At 37.2% G+C, this 25,091-nt stretch overlaps 2 protein-coding genes across 3 annotated transcripts in view; both read right to left on the bottom strand.

Moving 5' to 3' along the window:
* Window positions 1-2,875: 2,875 nt before the first annotated feature.
* CBX6 (chromobox 6) lies at window positions 2,876-11,198 on the bottom strand. 2 transcript variants are annotated; one of them, XM_058191004.1, is made up of 5 exons: window positions 10,862-11,198; window positions 10,662-10,705; window positions 10,367-10,432; window positions 10,073-10,139; window positions 2,876-7,954 (listed from the first exon to the last, which is right to left on the bottom strand). In XM_058191004.1, the coding sequence occupies exons 1-5, from the start codon at window positions 10,928-10,930 to the stop codon at window positions 7,037-7,039; spliced, it is 1,164 nt and encodes a 387-aa protein (XP_058046987.1). In that variant the 5' UTR covers window positions 10,931-11,198; the 3' UTR covers window positions 2,876-7,036. The 2 variants fall into 2 exon arrangements, with proteins under 2 accessions (XP_058046987.1, XP_058046986.1); XM_058191003.1 differs by having other exon boundaries at window positions 2,876-8,008; window positions 10,862-11,192.
* A 7,070-nt stretch (window positions 11,199-18,268) lies between these two features.
* The window catches only part of CBX7 (chromobox 7), a 28,294-nt gene continuing 21,471 nt past the window's right edge, over window positions 18,269-25,091 (bottom strand). Inside the window, exon 6 of the mRNA XM_058191011.1 lies at window positions 18,269-24,272. Coding sequence (XP_058046994.1) covers window positions 24,115-24,272 — 158 coding nt within the window. The 3' untranslated portion in view covers window positions 18,269-24,114. The remainder of the gene's footprint in view (window positions 24,273-25,091) is intronic.

Here is a 25,091-nt window from a genome sequence, read left to right as displayed (position 1 = left end):
GATCTCGAAAATAAAACTAAACAGCTTATAAATCACAGCATTCTTTTAGACCACAACTACGTATTCCTAGTTCTCAAAATTATGGCCATACTACTGGCCCAAGCTGCCTTTGTTATCACAAAGCATGGTGGCGGGTTAAATGGAGGATTATTTATTTATATATACATAGTACATATATTGAAAATATCCCAGCTTTGCACCATCAGCAGACAGTCACAAAAACAGTAAAGCAAGCAACACTGGAACACGAATGCACCAGGCAAAACAGTGCAAGGCCTTGGGGCAAGAAGCAAGGAGTGCGAACAGAGACACGATGGTAATGGAACCTGACCAACTAGCAATACATTCCAAATCTATTACATTACTTTGTCCATGACCCAACAACAATCCTACAACTGTTGGATCCCAACATTTTCCCATTTACTTCATAAACTTAATTCCCCAACAGAGGCAATTTGTGAATTCTCTTCACTATCTTGTTTTCCCCTCCATATCAATTACCCAAATCTAGGCTTTATAGAAGATGAACAGCAGCAAAGAAATCAAATTTATTCTAAATAGAAAAAGAAACACAAATCTTACACTGACACACAACTCAGTACTCCATTTCCTGTTAAATAGAAATTAAAAAATAAAGGGATTCTTGTTCTGTAATTTATCTCAGATAATGTATATAGCCACCCGTCTCATAAGCAGCAGCTCTGGGCAGCAAACTTTATTTTAAAAATCAATTAAAAACAACCAATCACAATGATACACAGAGAGATAATCTTCAGAACTGAGTTATTGAGCAACAAAAGAAATTATCCTCTTGTGAAGGATCCACAGAATCTGAATAAGCCTGAAGAGTGGCTTATTGTTACCATACTTTAATCTTTCACAGCTCATTTTATGTATCAAGTCATCCAACAACCTAAGGCTGTGCTGTGGTTGGATTTATCTATGGAAGGCATCTGGGAACACTCAGGAGTATGAATGCAATAGATGTCTGCAACATCATATAGTAGCTGTGTCTTTTCCCAAGATCATGGGAGCTGCCACACAATACTGAGAAAGAATACAGCTACTTTAAGGAGACACAGAAAGTTCTATGTGCTGCATAGCTGTAGAAGCATTCCCTTCTCTAGTCTTAAGGTCTCCAAACTGTTTGAATTATGAACCTTCTCAGTTTTAAGAGTGTAGTCTTATCTGTCCAGAGGGTATAAGAAAGTTTGATTAGTATGGAGTGAAATAGTAATCTCAGTGAGCAAAGATATCATAGTTCAACTAGTAAAAAATAGCTGAGAAAGCTTTTCTAAGCGTGAATAGATGAAAAATAGCTATCTGTAAAATACAGGCACAAATCTGGATACATTAGGGAGCAGTAGTATGTTTCCTTGGGAATACATCTAATATTTCTTCTTTAGTATATTTCAATTTTCCATTAACCCTTGTTGCAGGTTATGAGACATTAAAAATTAAGAGCCAAAACAAAAATGCAAATTTCCATGCAAGCAAAAACATCAAAATTATAACAAATACTATAGCACTACACTAGAACAGCTATCCTTCCCCATTCTTGCCCAATGGCTGCCCTATAATTTCCACTGGATAATTTCCAATGATCTGATCTGTATTTGCCCATATGACTAACATGGTATTCACACATTTAGATTACAAGGACTGTAATAGGAAATCTAATATAGGCATTACTGTTACACTGGCATTGGGTTGTGTGAATTCTTTCCTAGCACTTGTTCACGTTCAGCTTCTACAATCAGCACTTCATAGGTGATTTTTATGGATAACATAAATACACAATTACCACCTTGGGCAATTGTGAATTACATGCATCATATTGCCCTTTCATTATATATCTTCCTTAAATATTTTAACAGTATATTTGATTTGCAAGGCTATACTTGCTTTTTTTTCATCTCATTTTCCTTATGTCTCAGGATGAAAATAATCACCATGGTCCAAGCCATCAGAATTAGTTTAGTGCAGTTTTTTCCATGTTGTGGTTCTCCAACTTTCTTACACACTGTAACTACTGAATGACGGGGAATTTTGGGAGTTGCAATTCTAATGCATTTGGACTGTGCCAATGTGGGGGAAATTGCTTTAGTTTTTACTTTCTTCAAGAAGGCCCTGATCATATCTCTTAATGTAGGAAAGCTATTACCCACTTGTAAAAATCTTGATTATACAAGTACAGAAGATGTAACGTGGATTTGTTTAGAAAAAGAATTTCTGGTATAACAACTTCAGTATCAATGAACTGACTTTATCACTGAACTTTTTGCCAGATTATAAGGGTATGTTTCCTTCACAGCTACCAAACACACATATGTCTTGCTTGTCAGAGATCCCAGATCTTACTGAAAACCACAAAGCAGCAACATGTCCCATTCAATTCAGCAGATCATCATGAAGTACAACTGATAACTTGCATGAACAAGTTAATAATAAAATGCCACATAGTTCCGCCTGACAAACAGAACAAGGCTAAATTCTGGCTTCATAACTATGGAAGGAGGCACTCTCCCTACTCCTTCAAGTTAAGGGTAACAGAAGGAAGAATTTTCTTTAAGATAGGGATTTGCTTCCTCAGTTTGGAAGCTGCATCTCTTCTTACATTCTTTGCTCTTCCTTACCAATTTTAATTATCTAAATGCCATCCTCTACCACTCATAATTGTAAAAATACTCTTTTCTTTAAGGACCAGCTAATATCACTACATTTGTGCAATTTCTGCATTTAATATTTTTAAATCTCTATCCTCTTCTGTCTGTAAAAATCTTCTCTTTTTTTTAAAAAAAGAACTTTTCCTTTTTTCTTTTTTTCCTTTTATTTGCAAAACTAGTCTTCTTTCTCAACCCCCACCCCATCAAACTCTCCTAATAACAAAAGTGGCCACAAGCATGGCATAGATACAAAGAAAACCCATACATACAACTCACACGGCATCTTTGCACAGACTGTGCATCTTTGCACGTATGTATAGAAGGGCTTTTATGCTTTATCATATAAGGAGAAAATAAGATTCAAGGTAATAAACAAAGCTCAAATCATTAAAACCCAACAATAGCTCTATATTACCCTCTAGTGGTTTGACTGCATCATGGAACAAGGTTTCCTTTTAACAGAAAAGATCAACACAATTTGCTTTTATAGAGCATGTGCCAAATTAGGAAGGGAAAAATAATCTAAAGCAAGAACAATCTTGCATTCCAGTATTACACATAACTGGTCTCCCCCTGCCCTTAAAGGAGATGATTCTTTCTGATGTGAAGAAATTTTCTAGCTCCTAGAGACAGGTAAGAGCAACTAGGTTGGTATGTTACAGAACCTCCCAAATTCATTAGACGCTGCCAGGAGGCTATTTTATAATCCAAATAGCAGGCATTTCTTTGCATCAAACTGGCTCAAATCCCTTACACCTCTGTGAATTAATTACTCTAGTTCACAACCTTAGCCCATTCTTAAAATATGTCTGCTGGTTGTAATGAGATAGAAGAGATAATAGCAATACAACCAACAATTAGCACCATATTCTGTTTTACCAGACTGGCTGAATAGCAACTTGCCAGAGATTTCTTACTCAAACACCACTTGTTTAAATATTTTTGGCTAAATCTCCAGTGATCATCACAAACAAGGCAAAACTAGACAAATTTACTAACTGCAAATGCTACTACTTCAAAAGGATTTAAGGAATAATAATTACAGTGAAGGAGCATACAACTTCCATTAACTCAAGAGCTACATCAGATGTAACATGTAACATACAGATATGGGAAAAGCTAGGCTCCATTTGAGAGAAAGGGTTCAGGAGTACAGTAGGTGCTACATTAGTATGTTGAGTTTTAAAACAATCATTGCATTCCTTAAAACACCTAAAACGAGGAAAAAGGCCCAAATTTTTAGCCCAAAAGAGATGGAGGGCCACATGCAGCTTTTGGACCATAATATTTCCACCCCTAATTTACTGCTTTTCATTTTTAAACACTTGCTACAGTGGCAATTATAGCAATCGAGGAATTCAAGCAGCTTGTGCTAGAAGTTTCAGCCTTTGACTTTTCCTCAAGCAGTTTTCATGTTATGAAAACAAAAAAAAAATTCCTTATTTGTTTTTCATGTATGATAGTAAAGAACAAAAGTGTGCGGAGGAAATTTTATGCCTTAAGAAGCAGTAAACATGTACATGTTAGTTTTAAGCAGATATACCTCCTGAGCAAGTATTTAGTGCATAAAACGTATACCAATATCTTTATGTTAAAATGATCATAAAAGAGGAAGGATAAATTATTTCATCTCCTTCTTTCATTTTCTCCAGGCACACACTCCACTATTTCTGGTAGTTGATCTCATTTTGGATGGAATAAAATCAAACAAAACCTGTTTGATGCATTTGGAGGAGCTTTATGTTGAAATCCGCCAGTTTGTTAATGACTATTTTTTCATAATACCTCTAAGAAAGGTAAAAACCATATTCTATGGAAACTCACAGAAACTAAAGTGACAAGAGACTCTAGGAAACAAGGGGGAAATGGGCGGAGAGATTGTGTGCTAAAGTATCTGAAGAGTTTCCTATTGAAATTCCTTTTTATAATGGCTATCTAATTTGTTTCTAACAAAATGCCATAAAAATAAACAATTGTAGAACATGATTGACTATTCAACCACCCTTATATTTCCTCTTGAAGTTTCATAAAATAATTCTATTTTTTCTCTTAAAGTCTTTTTTAATACAAGTCTCCCTGTTCTCTCCCTATTATATATCTCTGTCCTCACCCACCCACCTTTGAAGCCATTAAAATAAACTCTCATGATAATGCCTCCTATTCTTCTGAGGCAATGCAATGATACAACTTGTCTTACTGATTTCACAAAAAATTACAAACAGTGAATTCCAAAGCATGCATCTGTGGAATAACAGAAAGCCTTGGAGTTATATATCAGTGGGAGGAGAGGTAATAACCCTGCACACCTTGTAGAGTTCATTCATTTTTAAAAAAAATTAAAAGACACTAAAGAGAACGCATGACTGGATAACAATAAAACTTGAATATTTTTTCAATATTCATTGCACTCAAACTGTCACAAACAATACAATTATTAACATCATAAACTTTGCTTTCGGTAGGCATCTATGTATAGACACTGATATTTAGGACTCTAACACATATCAGCTCTCAATCTTTTTTCTAACAAAGTTCTGATTTCTTCTTAAGCATGGATATAAACAAATGGAATTCTGCAAAGTCCTTGAAGGAAAGAGAGGAATGTTAAAAAAAAAACACAGGAGAAGGAAAAGTGTGAAGAAATCCTTTCTAATGGAGAATGAAATTAAATCACTGCTTTTTAAAACCTTATCAATCAAACAGTAAATGCCACAGTATTTGCAGCACCAGACTTCACATATATTGTTAATAAACATTAAAAGAACAGAACAAAATGAAAGAAAAAAATCCCTAAGCAGAATCTTAAAAGATAATTGTTCAGACGGGAACGTAGAGAAAAAACATGCCATTAAGAACAAGAGTTATTTCAGTGACAGCATAGCATGCAGCTGAGCCCTTAAGAATTACCTCAAACACATCCTTCCCATCCTAATGTAACAATGTATAAATAGTTTGTTGGACAACACTACATACATACCCACATGTGCCACTACTAACAAATTGGGAGGCGTAGTATAGGGCAGAAGTTTGCATCAAAGCTGGAACATGTGACAAAAGAACTATGAAGTGGAAATTTGAAGAGATATTTCAGTGAATGTTAGTCATCAATACATAGAGTCATTGTTCCTAACATTTGTAGGTGGTGGTGGTGGAAGCAATATAGCAAAAGCAATTACATTATTTGCTTACAAAGCAGAGTACTCAGGTTTCAGTAAAAATGAATTAAATGAAAGGAAGGTATGGCAGGCGGGTGGATGGGAGGAAGAGGCAAGCATACACTAAACACACACACTGTCTCCCAACAAACATACCAAGATCCAAGAGACATATAATAAACGCTTACAATATGTTCTTAGCACCTTTGGTTGGCAACTGTACAGGCAACTTGAAATCGTGGGAACTGCAGAAATGAATGTTCTTCCAAGCACCTTTTTCCTACTTTGCTGACATATAACTAAATATACCAATGTAAATAAGAATAGTGGGTTGCATTTCAATGCACTTTTCTAAAGGAGTATTAGGCCCCACTTTTTTTTGAAATAAGGTTTCAGAAAAAATAAAACTCATGCATCTGATATGTAAAGAACAAATGATGCAAGATAAGATTAACAGATTCATAAGACTGAAGCAGCTTTAGCTTAACAGTAAAAAAAATACAAAATGTATTACAATCAGGAACTATTAGATATATAGTTCAAGGCTAATGAAAAGGGAAAATGGGCCTAAACCATCTACAGAAATGCTACAGAACTACCTTATTTGCACTTCTAATGCATGCACAGTGGAACAACATTCAGAAATGCACTGCAGGATTAGGCACACCCAATCCCTATGAAGTTCTGTAACGGTTTCTAAATTCTGTAGCAGTTTCCCATAACTATGGTGACATTTTCCTTGGATATTGTCAATCCAAATTATCTTTGTCAAATCACAAATATACAGGAAAGGTGACAGGAATAAAGTAGCAATTCACGGAAAATAAACTCCCTACTTTTGAGTTTGGCCAAAGGGTTACTTTGTTTTTTTTTAACACGAGGGGAAAATATATCATTCACTTAATATACCCACCATTCTCCCAAGCTCTTATTTACCAGGTTCCTGTCAAAAAGATGCAATTTTTGAAGACCTCCAAATATGCACCAAAGGAAAATTTATTTCCCAGCATGAGTCCTAACAGCTGTGACATTGGAGAATTTCAAACACATCTATTTCCATTCCTCTATCAACTTAATTTCCAAGCAAAACGAGAAAGAACAGATGAGAAGGAAGAGAGAGAAGAAAGCAAGCATTCATATCATGCATGGTCTTGCAGTATAGCCTCCTTGTCCCCTCCCCCTCCCCCAACATTTGTGAAAGAGGAATACACCTCTTTATTTGCTGCCTCCTCCTCCTCCACCACCACCTCCGGCTGCTGCCACTTTTTCAAAATCTTCAGCATTGCAGAATTCCTTGATTGTGACGGTTAATAGATTGCTGGTGACATCAGTAACTACCACATTAGAGCATGGAGACATTTCAGGTCGCCAATCACCAGCCTCCTGTTCTGGGTCAGAAGACAATGGAGATGATGGGATCTGACCTACTCCATTCCCTCTGGAAGGTGACTGCTTACTGGTCACTGCTGACTCAGGTGGAATTGACAGATCGAGGACCTCAGATTCACGCCAGTCAGGAATGGTAGGATTTAGAATCTCGGGAAGCAGCTTTGGTGGGGAATCATCTGGATCAGATGAGGAGTGTGGAGCTGGTGAGGGGCAGTCAGAGGAGCTGGAACTGCGGGCATCATAGGCAGAAGAACCCATGAGTCCACAAGAAGCACCTTGAGAGCCTCCTGCCTGTGTCTTCCCCTCTAATGATGGGGTTGGAACAGATGGCTTGTTATACAGAGGGAAGCTTCCGAATTTCATGTGGCGGATCTGATTACGAAGCATGCTCTCACTAAACTTCTTGCTTTTACCAATTACACGATTTCGGGAAGGGATCTTAGAACGTGCCAAGTTTCCTCCCCCACTTGCTCCTTTGCCACTTTTATCAATGACTTTCAGATTGAGAATAATACGACTACGCTTGGGCTCACGAGGTTTCACTTTGCGGTTGATGATGCGTACGGTCTCTGAGAAAGGAGAGACAGGGGGGCGTATGCCAGTGCTCCCACCCACTCCACTGTTCTGTGGATCCGGGCGGGGCAATGGGCGCCGGGACATACGGTGGCATCTTCGGATGTCCTTCTTGAGCCGGTGCACCGCAGCACTGGAGTGCAGTTTTGGTGAGGCTGTGCTAGAACTGGGCTTGACAGAAAAATGTACATCCCCAATGTGTAGGGCCTCTGCTTGGGCCCGAGCCTGCAGTAGATGGGATAAAATGAAAAACACAGAGTTAGACTGGAATAAAATATATTCTATGTGCTGAAATCCAGGATCCTTAGAACTGGGAACACAATTCTAAACACAAAGCCAAAAAAGATGAAGTGAAGAATGAGTTCTGGATTTCTAATACAGCTTCCTTGTAGTTCAAATTAACAAGGCAGTTTTGCCTAAACTCAGTCTAATCTAAACATGATATGGTTACACACAGGGAAATCCCAACAGGACTGCATGAAATATATTTCGATTTTTTAGCATACTAGGATGTTAAGGAACACAAAGAGTCAAGGGTTTATTTTTACTAATTAAGAGTGACACTAGATTAGTTAACTTTGATGCATACATTTGAACCCAGCAATACAGTACAAATTAGTTTGCCCAAATTAAAAAAAACACAAAGGTAAGGCTTACAAAACTAACAGTTCATAGGACAAGTAGTTTCTGCGAATATACCGTTAGCTAAAATATCCTGTCATCACTAGAGTTTTCATGCAGACCCTTTTTCAGACCATCCAAAGAAATCAGTGATCTTAACTACTCACTAGAGAAGTGAGACAGGATATAATTTTATTTATTATTTATAAATTTATTTATTTATAAATTTATTTGCCATCTATCTCTCCGTGGGGTTACTCTAGGCAGCCATACTAATATCTGTCGAAAACAATGTCAAATTTGGATAAATATACTATTAAACAAGAAATAGTATTTCAAGTAGAAATATTTAACCATTAAAATGTAATTTATTTATGTCATACAAAATTGTTAGGAATATACAGCAGGCAACTTGCTACAAATGTAAGATCTGAACACTGTTTTGATTTTAATCAACAAAAATCTATTTGGACTCTTTGCTCCATGGATGACTAGCAACAGCCCATAGACAGATTAAATATGATCAATAATAGTGTCAATGATTATGATGCCTAGTCACTTGAAAATGAATTGATTCCTGCAAAAACAAGCAATGTAATGAAAAGCACTTTTCAGGCACTTGGCAACAGATTCACCTTTATGCTAGTTGCAGTGCACCTTGGTCACATGACTGCAATTTATGGTTTTTGGCAGTTTCTGGCTTTTTCAGCCAGCTTCTGGCATAAAAATGCCCATAGGAATAAATGGATTTGCTTAACAATTGTAGCATTTGCTTAAGGATGCTGTGTTCACTTAACAACCGCTACAAAAAATATGGAAAATCAGGTTGGCCACATGGGTGCCTTGACTTTACAACTCTCATGATTTACTATGGAAATTCTGAGCTCAATTAGAGTTGTAAATTAGAGAGGGCAAGTCTGTCAAGAGCCTTTTGCAAAGCTTGTCTTCTGGGGTTTTGTCTATTTCTGCCAGCTTAGTGTCTATTATTCCTTCATCTAAATCATTTATGAAGATATTGAAGAATACTGGGTCCAAGTCAAAACCACACTGCTTACTTCCCTCCATGCAGTGGGATAACTTGTGAATGTTCAAACATGTAGTAAAGACTTTAATTTATGCTGATCTATGACCCTAATAAACCATTGGTTTTTTTATTTAAATGATTTATAAAGTTGCCTATCTCATAGTAGTGCCTAAAATAGTATACAATGTCCTTTAATTTTCTTGACAATAAATAAAAATTATTTACCACTTCTACTGGCATTTTTAAAAATCTGTGGTTTTCTGGTGATCTTTCTTCCAATGATAATTAGAAGTAACTTCTTCGCTTTTTTGAAATCAAACAGCTATCTAATTCAAAATAAGGTCAATTTTTAATAGTCTGGCAAATTAAAAAGGATGGCTTATAGCCATTGGTCAGTGCCAGTTCAATGGCACTGAAATGTAGGATTCAGTGAAAAAAACTTCTGTTTTGTCATCATACTGATCACAACGTTTAACAAATGATAGTTTGTCAGATTTATCAGTTAGAGACTGTATTCAACCATAATGAAGAAGACCAAATAACATTTGATTTTTAATCTATTCCTTTCCAATTCCACTTTTTAATATTTAGACAACAGAACCCAAAAACCTTAATCAACCATCAAGTTATTAAACAGAAGTTACCTTTAGCAGAAAAGTTTTAGGTTTAGGTCCTCTCTTCTTAGGTCCATAAAGCTCACGCTCACGTTCCCTTTTTGAGGTGAGGAAAAGAAATTAAAACTTTTTTTAATTAAAAAAAAAGCCCAAACGTGAACATTTTTTAATTAAAAAAAAAGCCCAAACGTGAACAATTTAAAAAGAGACCGTTCTTCTAAAATAAACATTTTTAACTATAAATAAAATAGATAAAAAAACTTCCTGACTACAGGAAATAAAGCCACAGCAATTCCCCCTCAGATTTTCAAGACTCCAACTCACTTTTGCTCAAAGGCTGCAATCAAGCGAGAATCTAGGATATTTTCCTCGGGTTCCCAAGTGCTGTACCTGCAGAGATTCAGACGAACAGAGCGGGTGACGCGGGGTTCATGTGCACCGAGGAGTTGGCGGGGTGAGGGTGGGGGTGGAAGGGGGACGGGAGAGGGGACAGCAAACCGCCCACTGGCCCCCGTGGCTCTGATATCCGAGAGAGGAGGAAGGCTGAGTGCCAGCCCGGCCAGGCCCCGAGAGGCGGGAACGGGGCTTCGCGCGGAGAGGCTGGAAAGCAGCAACTCACTTGATGGCCCAGCCTTTCCATTTCACCAGGTATTCGATGCGTCCCTGCAAAATACGTGGGTGGAAAGGAAGGAAGGAAGGAAGGAGGGAGGGAGGGAGGGAGAGCGGAAAAAGAGGGAAAGGAGAAGAAAAAAGGCAGCGGGTTAGAGAGGGTGGCAACGGCAGCGACCCCCAGGCGAGCCCCGCCGGCCCGCAACTCACCTTTCGGATCCGCCGCTTGATGATGGATTCGGCCGCAAAGACCCGCTCGCCCACTGCAGAGAGCTCCATCTTTGCTCAGGCTCAGCAACGGCAGCACCCACAGCCCATAATAATCCCGCCCGCTCCCTCGCCTTCCCTTTCTCCCTCTCAGGGCTGGCTGGCTGAGTGACTGACTGAGGCGGGTGGTTGGCGGCGGCGTTCCCGCGACGGCGGCTACTAGAGCGATGGAATCGCGCACACGCCTGAGGGGCGAAAATGCGCCGGCGCACGCGTGCAGGCCATCTTCGCCTCCGCGCGCGCCCGCCCAACGCACGCGACCAGGGACGCGGCGGGAGGAAAGGGTACGTGACGCCAGCTAAAAAAGCCTCCCCCCCCCACGCTCCGTTTCACGTTCGCTGCTGCTTGGGAGTCCGTGCCTCCTTTGCCCCCACCCACCCCGGGAAAAAGCCGGCAGGGCGCAAGCGCGGCCTCTTAAAGGGTCCGCGCTGTTGACTTCCTAGCACAAAAAAAGGGGACGTGGACGTGCGAAGAGCGAGAATAGGAAAGTACAGCGTGGACTCGCTCGCAGGGGTAGTGCCCCCTCCTCCCCCCTCCCCAGTAGGTTTCCTGCTAGTCTTTCCATTTTCTCAGCGAGCGCCTGTCATTATTCATAGCTGTCATTTCCTGCTCCCTCCTCCTCCTTCTCCGTGCAGTGATCTTTCTCCTGTACCAATTAAAAAAAAACAACTTCTGATGTTATTCATATAAAATGCAAATAGGTGTTAGAAATCATTAACTACCAGATAGGTCTCTGCTTTAGAGGCGCGTAACTTGTTCAACCCAATTAGCTGAGATTCAAACCATGTTTTCCGATTTCTCAGCTTGTCTTGCCGTTCAGACTCCCTGCCGGGAGAGGAGGAGGTTGTAAGTCCAAAACATTTACAAAATCGAAAAAAGTGGCTTCAAAAAAAATTATAATGAGCCTCAAGGATTGGATTTGTGGTGCTGTCTGCCGGTTTTATTTGATCTTGAAATTCATGTTAGTTAAAATTGAACAAGCAAAACAAAGACCTCTTAGAAACCTGTATCACAAGATATCCATAAAAACAGAATAGCCTTGCTCATATCACATTGCTAAAATACATTCTCTCTTTCTCCTAAATAGTAATGCCCTCCCCCCATCCTACTTCTGGGCATTTATTTGCTGTATCTTTATTTGTTGGGTATTCATTTGCCTTATAGGCTGTATTGTGGGAAAATAGGAGAAAGAACAAAAACAAAACAAATGAAGATTTAAGCTATTTATATTACTTTCCCTTTAGCCATCAATCCATGGTGAGTAAACCAGCCAATTATTTGTTGTTAAATAGCAAATTCTGTGCTTGGATACATTAGGGAAAAGTGGAAAATAAAGCAGTGTAAATAATGTCATTACGTAAAAGTGCAATGAGCCTTTATCTTGAATACTGTGTTTAGTTTTGAGTACTGCATCTGAGAGAGGATCTTAGAAAGCTAAAAAAAAAGAAGTGATCAACATTTTAGGATGCTCCCTTGTTCCTTGTTTATTTTTATTTTTTTAATCTTACTGTTTGTACTATATGTGGGTATGTCATTTAGGATTTCTGAATTGGAACAAAATATACCCTGTAAATAACTGGTACTACCTTTAACAAGAAGAAAAGTAAATAAGAAATTTTGTATTTCCTTTTTCTTCTTTCTTTCCTGTTAAAAGCTGGATCTCTACACATTTGAGTGGATACCTCTACTATTGTTAAGGAAAAGAATCTATGTTTGTATACAAGTATACAAAATTAAATGTCAGAGATTCAGCATTGATAAAAGGTACAATTTATTTACATAATATATAATCTGGAATGCGCCACCATCAAATACAGTGATAAATGCCAATTTAGACTATTTTAAGGGGGAACTGAACAAATTTCAAAGATAAGTATATGGTTAATGGTTTTAGTACTGATAGCTATTTGTGGCTCCCAAAATCGTTGACAGTCTAGTTTGTGAGCTTCCTGACCTAATTGTCTATAGATATTTTGATCTACCAGGGCTACTCATAAGTCTTTAATTCACAACTGCCTTTTTAAGGTGTGTTTGGGAGTAATCTGTAGTAATAAAAATTCAATCAGTTTCTGATAGGATAGACTAGACTAGACTTCTTTATTGGCCAAGTGTGATTGGACACACAAGGAATTTGTCCTTGGTGCATATACTCAGTGTACATAAAAAGACAAGATACACTCATCAAGAATCACAAGGCACAACACCCAGTATGATCTATCATACTTGATTAATGCATGCACGTAAGCAGATCCAGTATGTATTTGCAACCATATGCATCAAACTGGACAGATCACATGGTGGATAATGCTCTTTAAAATCCAATAGTGATCCGGCTACATAAACTATGATTTGTAATTCAGAAAGTGGCACCTAATGCTTAAAAGTAATACAGGCTTCTTTATGTATAATTAAGTGGTTACTGTCATGACTTGCCCAATTTCTTGACACCTTGTGTAGCAATTAAGTGCTCTGATATGCGTCAAAGATATTTGACTACATTGCCAAAGCAATCAGCACTCTGGAGAGCGCTTGGCACCTTGTTTTGTTTACAATCTGTAAATACTCTAAAAAGAAAGCACAAAAGGAGATTAAACTTGCAATCACTGTGGTATGAAATTGATGAAAGAATTAATGGATAAAGGTTAAAGGAGCTATTTAGGGCTTCATACAGCCTAGAATAATCTGGAGGTCCTCAAATTCTTCACCTGAGGAAGAATCCATATACAATACATGGATTAAAAAAAAACCACCTTAAACAAATATGATTGCTTGGACTAAAAGAGCAGTCCCAACGTTCAGAAAAAAGACGCAACAGGTACCCTAAGCCTAACAGAGCCAGGTTTAAGGGTCTTCCGGGTCTCTTGCAGCTATGCATAACTCCAGGGGGAAGCTGTACTAGAGCAAAGGTCTCCAACTTTGGCAACTTTAAGACTTGTGGATTTCAACTCCCAGAATTCCTCAGACAGCTTTGCTGGCTGAGTAATTCTGGGAGTTGAAGTCCACAAGTCTTAAAGTTGCCAAGGTTGGAGACCCCTGTTCTAGAGGACAGGAGCTGCAATAGGATTACTGCAAGATTATTATATGTACAGAGGTGGAAAGATCTGACACTACCCACTATGGTTGGTGAAATTTACAGATCTTGTTGAAATGTATAGACTTCTTTGATTAGAGAAGATATTATCTACATTTATTGGTGACTGGAAGCCTCTTATGCACTTTTCACATAAAAATGAATACAGTGAAGTTGTGATTTGATGATTAGACAGGCTAATTATAGAAAGAAGAATATACTGTAATTTTAGAGAGATTAAAACATAGTTGTACTTAATAACTGCTATGCAGAATATTGGAAGCCACTTCATATTTTTTTCTTTTCTACTTACTTTTCTCTTTTCTTGTAGTTTTTTCTTTTTCTTTCTTAATTTATATTGGTTTGTAATAGTTGTTATTTATTTAAATTTCCTATTTCCTAACTACCCATCTTTTATGGGCACTTTTATTTTCTTAAGTCTTAATAAAAATTATTTTAATTTTTAATAAAAATCATTTTCCATTGATTTCATCCTTTCCCTCAAAGTAAAAGAGCTTCCTTTTATAGCTTTCCAATTTTGTTTAATTCTACAGAATAAACAAAATTGTTGTAATAGACCCGTGATGTGTATGTGTGCCCAAAGTGGCACGTGGAGCCATGTTGCCTGGCACACGCAGTGTTGCCTGTTCCTCTTCCTGGTTTCTGGCGCACATGAGCGTATGATGATCAGCTGGCCTTTTTGCATACGGCAGAGCTGGTCTTCCGTTTTCCTATGTGAGCATGCACGCTGGCCAGCTGATCGTCACGTGCACATGCACGCCAGAAACCCGGAAGAGTAGCTGGCTGAAACTGGAAGTTCAGTAGCTGAAACCGAAAGTTCATTTTTGGGCGTGCACATGCACCCTGGGCGGCTCCTCTTCTGGGTTGCGGCCCAGGCGTGCTTGCGCTCCCTTTTTGGCACTCGGCATCACTGTAATAAACCAATAGTACATTCAAATTATTTTGATTAGATTTGATAGCTGACTTAAATAAGTCATGGCTTAATAGAGCCCTTCGTGGCGCACTGGTTAGAATGCAGTACTGCAGGTTAACTTACTGTTTACTATAGGAGTTCGATTCTCACTGGCTCAAGATTGACTCAGCCTTCCATCCTTCCGAGGTTGGTAAAATGAGGACCGAGATAGTTGGGGGCAATATACCAACTCTGCAAACTACTTAGAGGGCTGTAAAGCACTATGAAGCAGTATATAAGTCTAAGTGCTAAATGATCAATAACATCCTGAATTCTGATGTAGAAGATCAGTGATAGTTTTGTCTACCCATGCCAAAATACATTTTCATTTGTCAGTTTGTTCTAGATCAGCAGGATTAACAAAATGCTACAAGGGAAAAAATGAAAGTTGTTATTGAAAAAAAAAGAAAATTGGACTTTTCAGAAAAAGATGGCTCAGGTAGTTACAATACAATTAATTGGAGATTAACCCATATTTACAGAAGATCATTCTTTTCCCCCACACAAAAGGAATATTTTTTTTTGCCATATATGAAACTATCCATGTTTTAATTAATTGGTAGCTAGTTTGAAATATATGTGCAAATACTGTGTTGCCTTAATCCTCCCCCCATTTAAAAAAAAATATTTAGGATGTTGTGTTTTAAGTAGAGGCTAAGAAGCTCTAGTGAAGTTGTAATTGCTAAAACTACAACCAGGTTGTTAGGTTTGAGAGACTTGAGATGATTTCTCAAGTTTCTTCCAGTTCTGCAGTTCTATTGTAAAGATGCTCAGCTGCTTACCGAACTGTAATCTCTAATTTCCTGGCAGCTGCTATTCAAAATTGTCATAAGGGCAATGAGACTTAACTGCTTCCACTTCTGCTTGGCATAATATTATCCATTATATTACATTATCCAATTAATTAATTTCAGACCAAGTTGTATGAGTAAGTGATCCCAATATATTCAGAAAATGTTATACTCTTTCCAGAAAAGGGACAAAGGCCACATTAGGTACAAAACTCTGGTACACTATTTATTACTGCGCCAACCAGTCATATAGGTTTTCTTGGCTAGAATAGCCAAATTTGAATAGCCATCTGACAGAAATGCCCACAAGAGTTGAACTAAATGAAATTCCATGTCATTCTCTGATAATTGGATGACCTGATCTGAACTACAGTACTTGCTAAATTAGGCTATAGTAAAGCAAAATATAACATCTTAAACCAGAGTAAGCCTTAAATTGTAATGGAACATATTAATCAAACTTTGTATTCATGATTGGTAGAAACTTTACTTACCTCCACAATTTATCATCTTACATAGATTGGAGAGAAAAGAATCTAGGATTAATTTCCCATTCTAATTTTTAAACACAGAAATGGAAAATAAGGGAAACCACAAAATAGGGATAGTTCAGCATCTTCCTTCCCCTTGGCCATTTTCCATCACCATGCTGAAGTTAGATATGATCACCAACAATGTCTTTATTTGAAATAGAAGACAAAACAGCAGAAAATGTACCAATCAAGACAGAGAATTATTATCAAGCTGTAGCGGTGTATGGTTTTGCTTTGTTAATTAATATACTGTAAAACCAGATTTGTTGAGCATACTAGGTTCAAGAACTACGGTAGTTCAGTGTAGTGTTAAGAAGTTGGAGTAGAAATGCAACCCATGAGTTCTTGTCTTCCATTAAGATTAAAGCCTGGTGGGTGTTTTTGGGCCATCAGCCCTCAGAGCTATTGTAGTAGTAAAATAGGTGAAGGAAGGGTTATGTATGTCACATTGAGTTGTAAAGAATAAATGTGAAATATAAATCTTAGAACTCTCGATTTTGTGGACCTAGTGTCCTTTAATTTTGCCTCTTTCTCCAGCATGGACATCAGCTTTCACACAAAAATCCTTATTCTTTGTTTTGTCTTGGTTGTCCTCCATCACTACACATCATTTCACTTATTCTAAAACCTGGCCAAATCTGGCAATTGCAGAAAGTATAATCAGTGCTCTACAGCAATTGTTTGCAAAGATAATTATATCTTTCTCTTGAGGTGGGATGTAGCTTCCATTTGGCACGTGTCTAAAATATCAAGGTAGTGGCTTCCCCATGTGATGGGAATGTTGGAAGAAGTGTTCTGTGCATGTGCATGTGCATGTGTTAGTGTTCTCAAGAACAAGAACCTCAACTGAACAATGATGAGTGAAACAGATAACGATAACTATAACATAAAAGGAAATTATTTGCAGGAAACATTGGAGTAGGCAAAATCTAGCACCTATCTAGTTACATGCTACCAGGAGGAAAGCTGAAGAGCATGTTTTCTGCATGTGTATGTATGGGAAGTACGGCAAAAGGAAACAATCTCCAATAAACTATCTCTTTACACAAAGAGTAGGCAGAAGAGAAAAACACGTAACTCTTTATCTGTGCCGTACTGCCCCCTTGTGGTCATGAGATGCTGAAGAGTCAGTTCCCACCCATCTTCACCCTGAATCTGGACTTCAGTAAAAGTCCCAGAATTTTAAGATACTTGTTCATCCTAAAAATTAATGCCAACATAAATAGATATCGCTTGATTGGGAGATACAGAGGCTCAGTATACAAATATTCAGTGTCCAGGGAATTGTTTGGAAATCCATATTAAAGTAATCCACTTTACCTTGGTTTTACTCAAAGACTGACATGATATGTTTAGGATTTTCAACTCCTCCTCCCAAAATCTCAAGTGATTTGCAAGTCCATGGCAGTTACCTTTTACAATTATCATGCCAACCTACCATTTTGGTTTTTTTTCAATTTCTACAGGACTTGGAACAGTATTTATACAAATATTTCATACAAATACACTATAGAGCAGATTGGACTGGAAACGACTATAAATGCCATAACTGTGCACAGGGATTAAGTGTATGCTGCCTCACCTCAAAATCTTAATACCCTCTAAATACGTTATATTCAGGCATGGGTTCTACTTACCTTTACTACTGGTTTGCAACGGGAGCATGCGCACTCGCTCATGCTCTTCTACGCATGCGCAGAAGCTTCTGCGCATGCGCAGATCACCCATGATGATGTCATGGCGGGTGCAGAGTCTCCCGCCAGTTTTACTACCGGTTCTATAGAACTGGACTGAACCGGGAGCAACTCACCACTGCTCATATTGTCCTTGCACTATTCCACAGTATGAAGAGAAGACTGAATGGCAGTGAGAGGAAATAAGTATTATATACATCCACAATCCAAGTCACAGATGCTTCCAGAAAATTGGCCTAGCATAGAACTGTAGACAATGGAGATCAAAGGAAGACACAGAAACAGAGTGTTAGCTAAATGTCAGTTCTCATTTAATGCTCTTAGATAGCCTTATTTGCAACATTTACCACATAAATCATCTAAATAAATAGATGTTGTACAGTCTTTTAACCATCATCAGTACAAAAATAAAGCCACACATTGCATCAATTAAAATTCGCTCTGTCCTCCTTGTTTGTATTACAATCTCTGTTTCGCAGCAAACACTCACAAAAAGGCATTAAAACTGCAATTTCTACATTTTAAATTTTTGTTTGGAATTTGTTCCCTGAACCCTTCCCTTTCCAATACATTCAATTAGTCTGTACAAAAATCCCAAGAAGCTCATTCTGTGCAAAGGAAGCTTTTGTGTGTGCAAAGGTAACTTGGGCACTGGGGTCAGGAAAATATCAACTCAAGTACCATGCCATTAATGAAGGATTAACCTCCCCTCCCAAAATAATACACAGAAAAATAAAACAACACACCTGGCCTGTTTTTCTTCCATCCATCAAATACATTGCCATATCTATCCCAAAGAAAACAAGACTACAGGAAGAAGCAATTAATTCAGGCAGTCACTCTGACACATCAAGCAGTGCAAACAACAAGAACACAGCTCAAACCCTCTTAAATGGGATGTTCTTGGCACTAACATGTTTTCTAAGTTCAGTAGACAATAATAATGCCCTCTTTTGATTTTTTAATTTTTTTTTGATTTTGTGGTATTTCTGACCACACTTTAAAAAAAAAGGTTACCAATGAAAGACTAACAGCCATTAAGAAAAAGCTGCTGTTTATATCCCATAAAATAGCTGGATTAGCCCCACATCTCTAATAAGTTATTAAAGTGCAATTTGTTAGGGAAAGGTGAACTTTGAAAAATATGCATTAAAATATACATCATATATACAGACATAAATGGAAGAGTGTCACAAGACTGCGTTTGACTAGTGCGCACAAAGCTGGAGGAATCTATCAGAAACAACTTATTGCTGGTATCTGGAAAGTTTTTTGAGTTCAAGGGAAATTTGGAATTGTTCTAAAGAACAGTCGTTCTCTTTTTTCTGAAATGGGGAATCTACCGTGCAGTTAGGTCTGAAAGGCTAATCACAATTTATAAAAGAACAGCAGCCTGGGGTTTACAATGGCTAAATTTTTGTCTTAATAATGCCATTCCTAAATATATCGAAATAAGCATTTACAGTGCAATCCTACATTCAGAAGGAAGCATCAATGTACTCACCAGCATTTACTCCCAGTAAGATGCATAGGACTGCACCCTTCATATCAACTTTTGTGTATTTTAGATTGGTTTTGCTATAGTACAAACCTGAAAATTGGTTGTAACAAGTACAGACACACTACATTACAGCCAAATAAAATCATTAGTGCAAATATACTTTGTATCTCTTCCCACTGAGGGTATGTGTAAAGTTTAATTGGGCCAATTAAAATCTGTATTTTTGATATATTAAAATTTCCCTTCCTCCAAATAAATTATGTTCACTGTTAAACTTTAGACTAGGGCTGAAGCCCAATATCTATATGGGTCTGAAATTATAATTTTTTCAGGATTCTTCAAATCTACTTAAACTTGTACATGTTTAATGTTTAGCTCCAGGAGGTGATGAGAATTTGCCTTTTCATACTAAGGGACTGTCTCTTTCAAGAAAGTTTCCTATTAATGGAAAGGAAAACCTAGTACATGTCAACATTTTTAACAAGTTCATATTTCCTAACATTTCTCAAAGAATGCCATACGGTCTTGTGCAACTGACAACCCAAGCTCATCAAACAAAAATGATTGTATAGTCATATTACAGCTGCTTCTATTTAATCATCAATCTGCACATCAAGAAACATCAACATAATTATACAGTAACTTGTAGTAGTCTTCATAACTATTGCAATTTTTTTCTTTAATCCTTCAGTGGCTTAAGGAAAAGAATCTTTTTCACAAGGAACAGCATCTATTAAGATACTATATTATTGGAGGATATCAAATTGTACACTTATGTTAGATTTCCTTAATACAGAACTTCATCTCTCTCTCTCCCTTTTTTTTTTACATTTACTCATATCTCTGTTGTTATCTATCTTAAGAGGTTACTTTTCCAAATCATGCTGAAAATACAAACATGAAACATCAAATGATCTTACCTTCTCTTTGGCACAAGGCATTACAGCATATGCACAAATAGCATATATACATCTTAGCTACAGCAAATTTTAAAAAAAATGGCCCTTTCTCTACATACTCTTTCTCACATAAAATACATGCACACCAAAAATATGAACAGCTCAACTATCTATGCATATAGGAATTATTAAACAGGAAAAATGTACAGTAATAGGATTCGATCTCAAACTGGGATTGGACTAACTTTGTGACCACTGAACAACTTTAAAAATGTTGGTACTATATTAATCACTTTGGCATATTTTTTAAATGGGAGAAACTAAAGGATCAAAAAATCTACAGCCATAATAATGCTACATTTTGCTGAAGCAATGCATCTAATCCTGAATAGTATAGCAAAATGTTACTAGAAACTGAGAAGCTACAAAATTTCTACGTGTCTTAGAAACCAAAGAAAACATTACCAATGTAATGTACAATATAATGATATAATATGAAATGTATATTCATTAATCATACACATACATATGACAATGCTCTTCTTGAAGATCATCTTAAACTCAACTTATACTCAACTTTTCTTATTGAAGGAAATGGTGCATTTTAAGCAATGTAACATGAATTAAATTGTATCTTCTGCTCTCTCGAACTAACACCACTCCTTTAGCAACTGTGTATTTACCAAAATTACTGTTATTTATTTCCCTAAGTTATATCTACAATAAATTTATGCCATCATCACATGATAAGTTTGAGTTGAAGGTGATCAGGTTTTATTAATTTCAGTTTCCAGCTTCACTCACATAACATACAAATGGAGTTTGTTTATCATGCTAAGCCATGATTCATTGCCTAAACTCTTTGGGGAAAGCATAGCTTTCATATTTTCTCGGGGACTCATATTAAGAGCTCAGAAGAATTGGGCTCTTATTATGTTAATGCTGCCTGCAATCTAATGTAGAATAAAGGAGGCTAAAATAGTTCAGAAAGGTGGGAATTGAATACATTCCTTCCCCACTTTCAAGAAATCAATCTTCCTTTGTCAGTGTGAAATAATGTGAAACTCTCCCAATTTACACCTTCTGACCCATAATGACACCTCTTCCTTTAAAATTTCTGAGAAAGAAAAAAAACAGCAGCTGTTGCACTGAGCATCAACAAATAGCTTCTTTGAATTGGCAAGTAACAACTTTGTCCAAATTACCCTTCCAGAATTTGACATCAGTTTGGTAATAAAAGCCTTGATGGAAGATTAGTTGTAGAAGCCTCACATGATTTTAACATTTCTATTTTTATAAATCTCTGAATTAATAAAGAATTTAATCAATCAAAGGGGGAAAGCATTTTTGTGGGATAAAAGTGGAGAGCAGTAAACAAATCAGAAGTGATCAAAAGATGCATTAGAACATGCTATACACATTGGGTTTTTTGCTTTCAATCCTTAACTCTCTCTTTTTTTAGTAAAGCAAGACATCTTCATTTCAGCTGAAATGAAAATTCATTCATTCAGCATTCACTTAAAATTCTTCAAAAACTAGGGTTTGGACTGCAGTTTTACCTTCTATCATTCCATTGTCACTTTCCATAGGAAAATTATTTTCTAGAGTTCATCTGTTCAAGCAAACTTAAAAGAAGCACGTATTCACAAGAACATATGCTAAAGCTATACAATTTATAGGTACAACAGTTTCTATGAAACAAAACAAAGCATTCACAAAGAAGTCCAGCACAAATTTCAAGGTACTAAAGTGCAAGACAGAGTCCTATATAACTGCAAGCAGCTTCTCCTGGCAGAGATCTTCATAAAATATTTGTACGGAAAAATATACAGAAGTACCAACATGAGGAAGAAATCAAATAGTGTCCTTTGGAGAACAAATTAATAAAATTAGATTTTTGTCTCATACTTATTTTTCAATCCATTTCTCTGCTCTAGTATTTTTGATCCTGTATTGGATCAGTTAGCACAATAAAATAAGTGTCATTTCTGATTAAATTTCTAAACAAAACAGGTAATTGTTTTGACTCTACTAAAAAATTCTTCACTCCATCAACTACTTCCACTTTTAACTCATGCAAAATTCCCATATTATAGATGCATGAAGTTCCCTATCCACTTGAGTAAGAACAGAATGTCAATGCAGTGTTTCTCAAACTATTTCAAGCCTAGCAAAATATCATTTCATACACACAGCTATAAACAGTCCAAATGTCCTTTTAAGTGTACATATCTTAATAGTATCAAACTGACAACCATATGTCCAGTGAGGCTTGCTTAAAACAGAATCTGGTTTCAAAAAAAGTCTCCCAATTATTTACCTATTTAAAGAGTTAAATACACTGGACAATTCCTTGTGTGTGTGTATGTGTGAGAGTGTGTGAGGTAATAAACTGCATAGGGAACAAGAAATATATATAAAGCTAATTAAAGGAGCAAAGTTCTGGGGCTCAATTTTTTATTTTAGAAATTGGTTTTATCTTTTCCTCTTGGGGTATGTTTGGTGTACTAGAAATCAACAATGCATGTATGCTAAAGCATGTCCACACTCTAAATCCATCTACACTCTATCTACAAACGTGTAAATGGATATAAGCTTGAGTTTCCAATAAGCAATTCAAATTTCATATACATCAAGAACTCACTATATATCTAATTAGATATTAAGCCCTCCTATTGTATATTACAAAGGCATCTGAAGTAAGACAGAATTTTTGGAATCTGCAACAATCCCACCCAAGCTGTCTTCAAACTCAAGGACACATGGAAACAAGTTTATGACTAGGGTTGCCAGTGATAATTATTGAGGAATTACTATTCTGCTGAAAAGCGGCAGGCTTCCTAGGTAAAGACCATAAAAACTAGTGGGCTTACCTCATCAGATAAGTAACAAGCTAGGCTTCTCTTATACAGGTATGCCTGATTATAGCAATACCTTTTTCTTGTGCTCTTGTTACTAATAAACCACAAGCAAAGAAAAAACCAGCACAGTTCTTTGGAAGCCCAGTATACCAGCTGTAGTTGCTTCTCTAAATTATAGCTTCTCTGGAAGCGCTGTGGATGGCAGCAAGCCCCATCACCAACTACTAGTAAATGAAAAAGCATTAAGAACTGAAAGGCAGACACCCAAAAGAAAAAGGGGAGTAATATTTTTATATATGCATCTGGAGGGAAGCAGATCAGGGAAGCAGTTTGACCTAGAGAAGTCCACTTAACTAGGAAGAGGTCAGAGATATTTATATTTGGCCTCTTTCCTATTTCAGACACTGAGCCCTTAACTTTTGAGTGCAGAAGGTATATGCCATAACTAAGAAATTGACATTTTTCCACAATGCACCATGAATAAGTATCTTTGCCAGTGAAAAAAGCTTCAGTTTTCCAGACAGACAAAGCAACAACAGACAAGTAATATATCTATACACTCTTTTTCTATCTATAGTAACAAATGAAGGGGGCAAAGCACAGGTAATCCTCACACTGCTTTACCTTTGCTTTGTGTATTTGAAAGGTGAATACAACCAGAAAGAATATCAGCATGACCATTTGTCCAAAAAATTAAAATGCTCTGTAAACATTTGAAAAGGGACTTTTCCCTCCCCCCGCATTCTCTGTTTCTAAATAGTATCATTGAAATTGTAATGAAACCTGATTGGGAATGCAGGAATAACTCAAACTCAAAAATTCCCTTAATGAGGAAAGACCAAGAAAGAGAAAGAAAAGTTAACAAACAGAAGATTTAGAACTGGATGCTCCGGTCTCGGAAGAAGCCTTCTGCCATCTGAGCTTCTCTGAAAGTCACGGTAATGGAGTTTGCGGTGATATCTGTAACTGTCACTTCATTTGGGGGCAATGCAGGGCTCCAGGAAAAAGGGCCTTCTGCTGCCTCTGGGCCCACTGTGGAAAAGGGAGAGGGCAGAAAAACAAATACTGTGATGAGGAGGAACACACTGAAGGGAAAAAAAACCCACAGGTATCAAAGGTCATGATCTGCTCATGAAACAGATCAACTCTTGTAGAATAGATAACACGTAACTCTAGGAAGGAAAGGGTAGCAGGGACACAATCACATGCCTGCACAGATACAACAAATACGTAACTGTGCAAATACTGCTATAATTCCAGCAATTCCAATGCAATGCAATCAATTACATTAGCATTTATCTATCCCCAGAGAATCTCCAAGACTTTAAAAGGAAATATTGTACAATTGAATTCAGATCCCACATACCTTCTCCCCAATCCACTGATGCACTAGCAAAGTACTTTCACTCCAATTGTATTTATACTGTGAAGCTAAATACCACAGGGAGGTTTTCCACAGTCTTTTAATACAAGAAAACAGCCATTGCACATGAAGATCTAAAAGAAGGACTGTTTATTACTTTTTACAAAACTCTTAAAATGCTTTTTTTTAAAGGGTTAATTGCAAAGGCATAGGAATTAAACAAATTCCACTTCACAGCCACAGCAAACTGAATTTACAATGTGTTCTCCAGCCTTCTCTTGTTGGTCTTTATACAATGAAAACAAGAGAAGAGGAAATTTCTCATTTTCTGTTCTTTATCCATATTGCACCCTTCAATTTTACTTGGGGATAGAATAAGAATATGCACCTTTTAAAAGGATATTTCTGGCTTCTCAATGGATATTTGACTGGGCTCTATTCCACCCAAGATTCTATTTCTATAACTACCCCAAATTTCTTGGGCCCAT

Source organism: Ahaetulla prasina, chromosome 7 (assembly GCF_028640845.1).
Source record: "Ahaetulla prasina isolate Xishuangbanna chromosome 7, ASM2864084v1, whole genome shotgun sequence".
NCBI lineage: Eukaryota > Metazoa > Chordata > Lepidosauria > Squamata > Colubridae > Ahaetulla > Ahaetulla prasina.
This window is presented reverse-complemented; position numbering and strand designations above follow the sequence as displayed.

Coding starts and splice junctions, on each gene's coding strand:
- CBX6 (XM_058191003.1), bottom strand. CDS start 10,930: ATGGAGCTCTCTGCAGTGGGCGAGCGGGTCTTTGCGGCCGAATCCATC. Junction 10,706..10,861: donor TCAAGCGGCGGATCCGAAAG/GTGAGTTGCGGG, acceptor CGTATTTTGCAG/GGACGCATCGAATACCTGGT. Junction 8,009..10,072: donor CTAAAACTTTTCTGCTAAAG/GTAACTTCTGTT, acceptor CATCTACTGCAG/GCTCGGGCCCAAGCAGAGGC.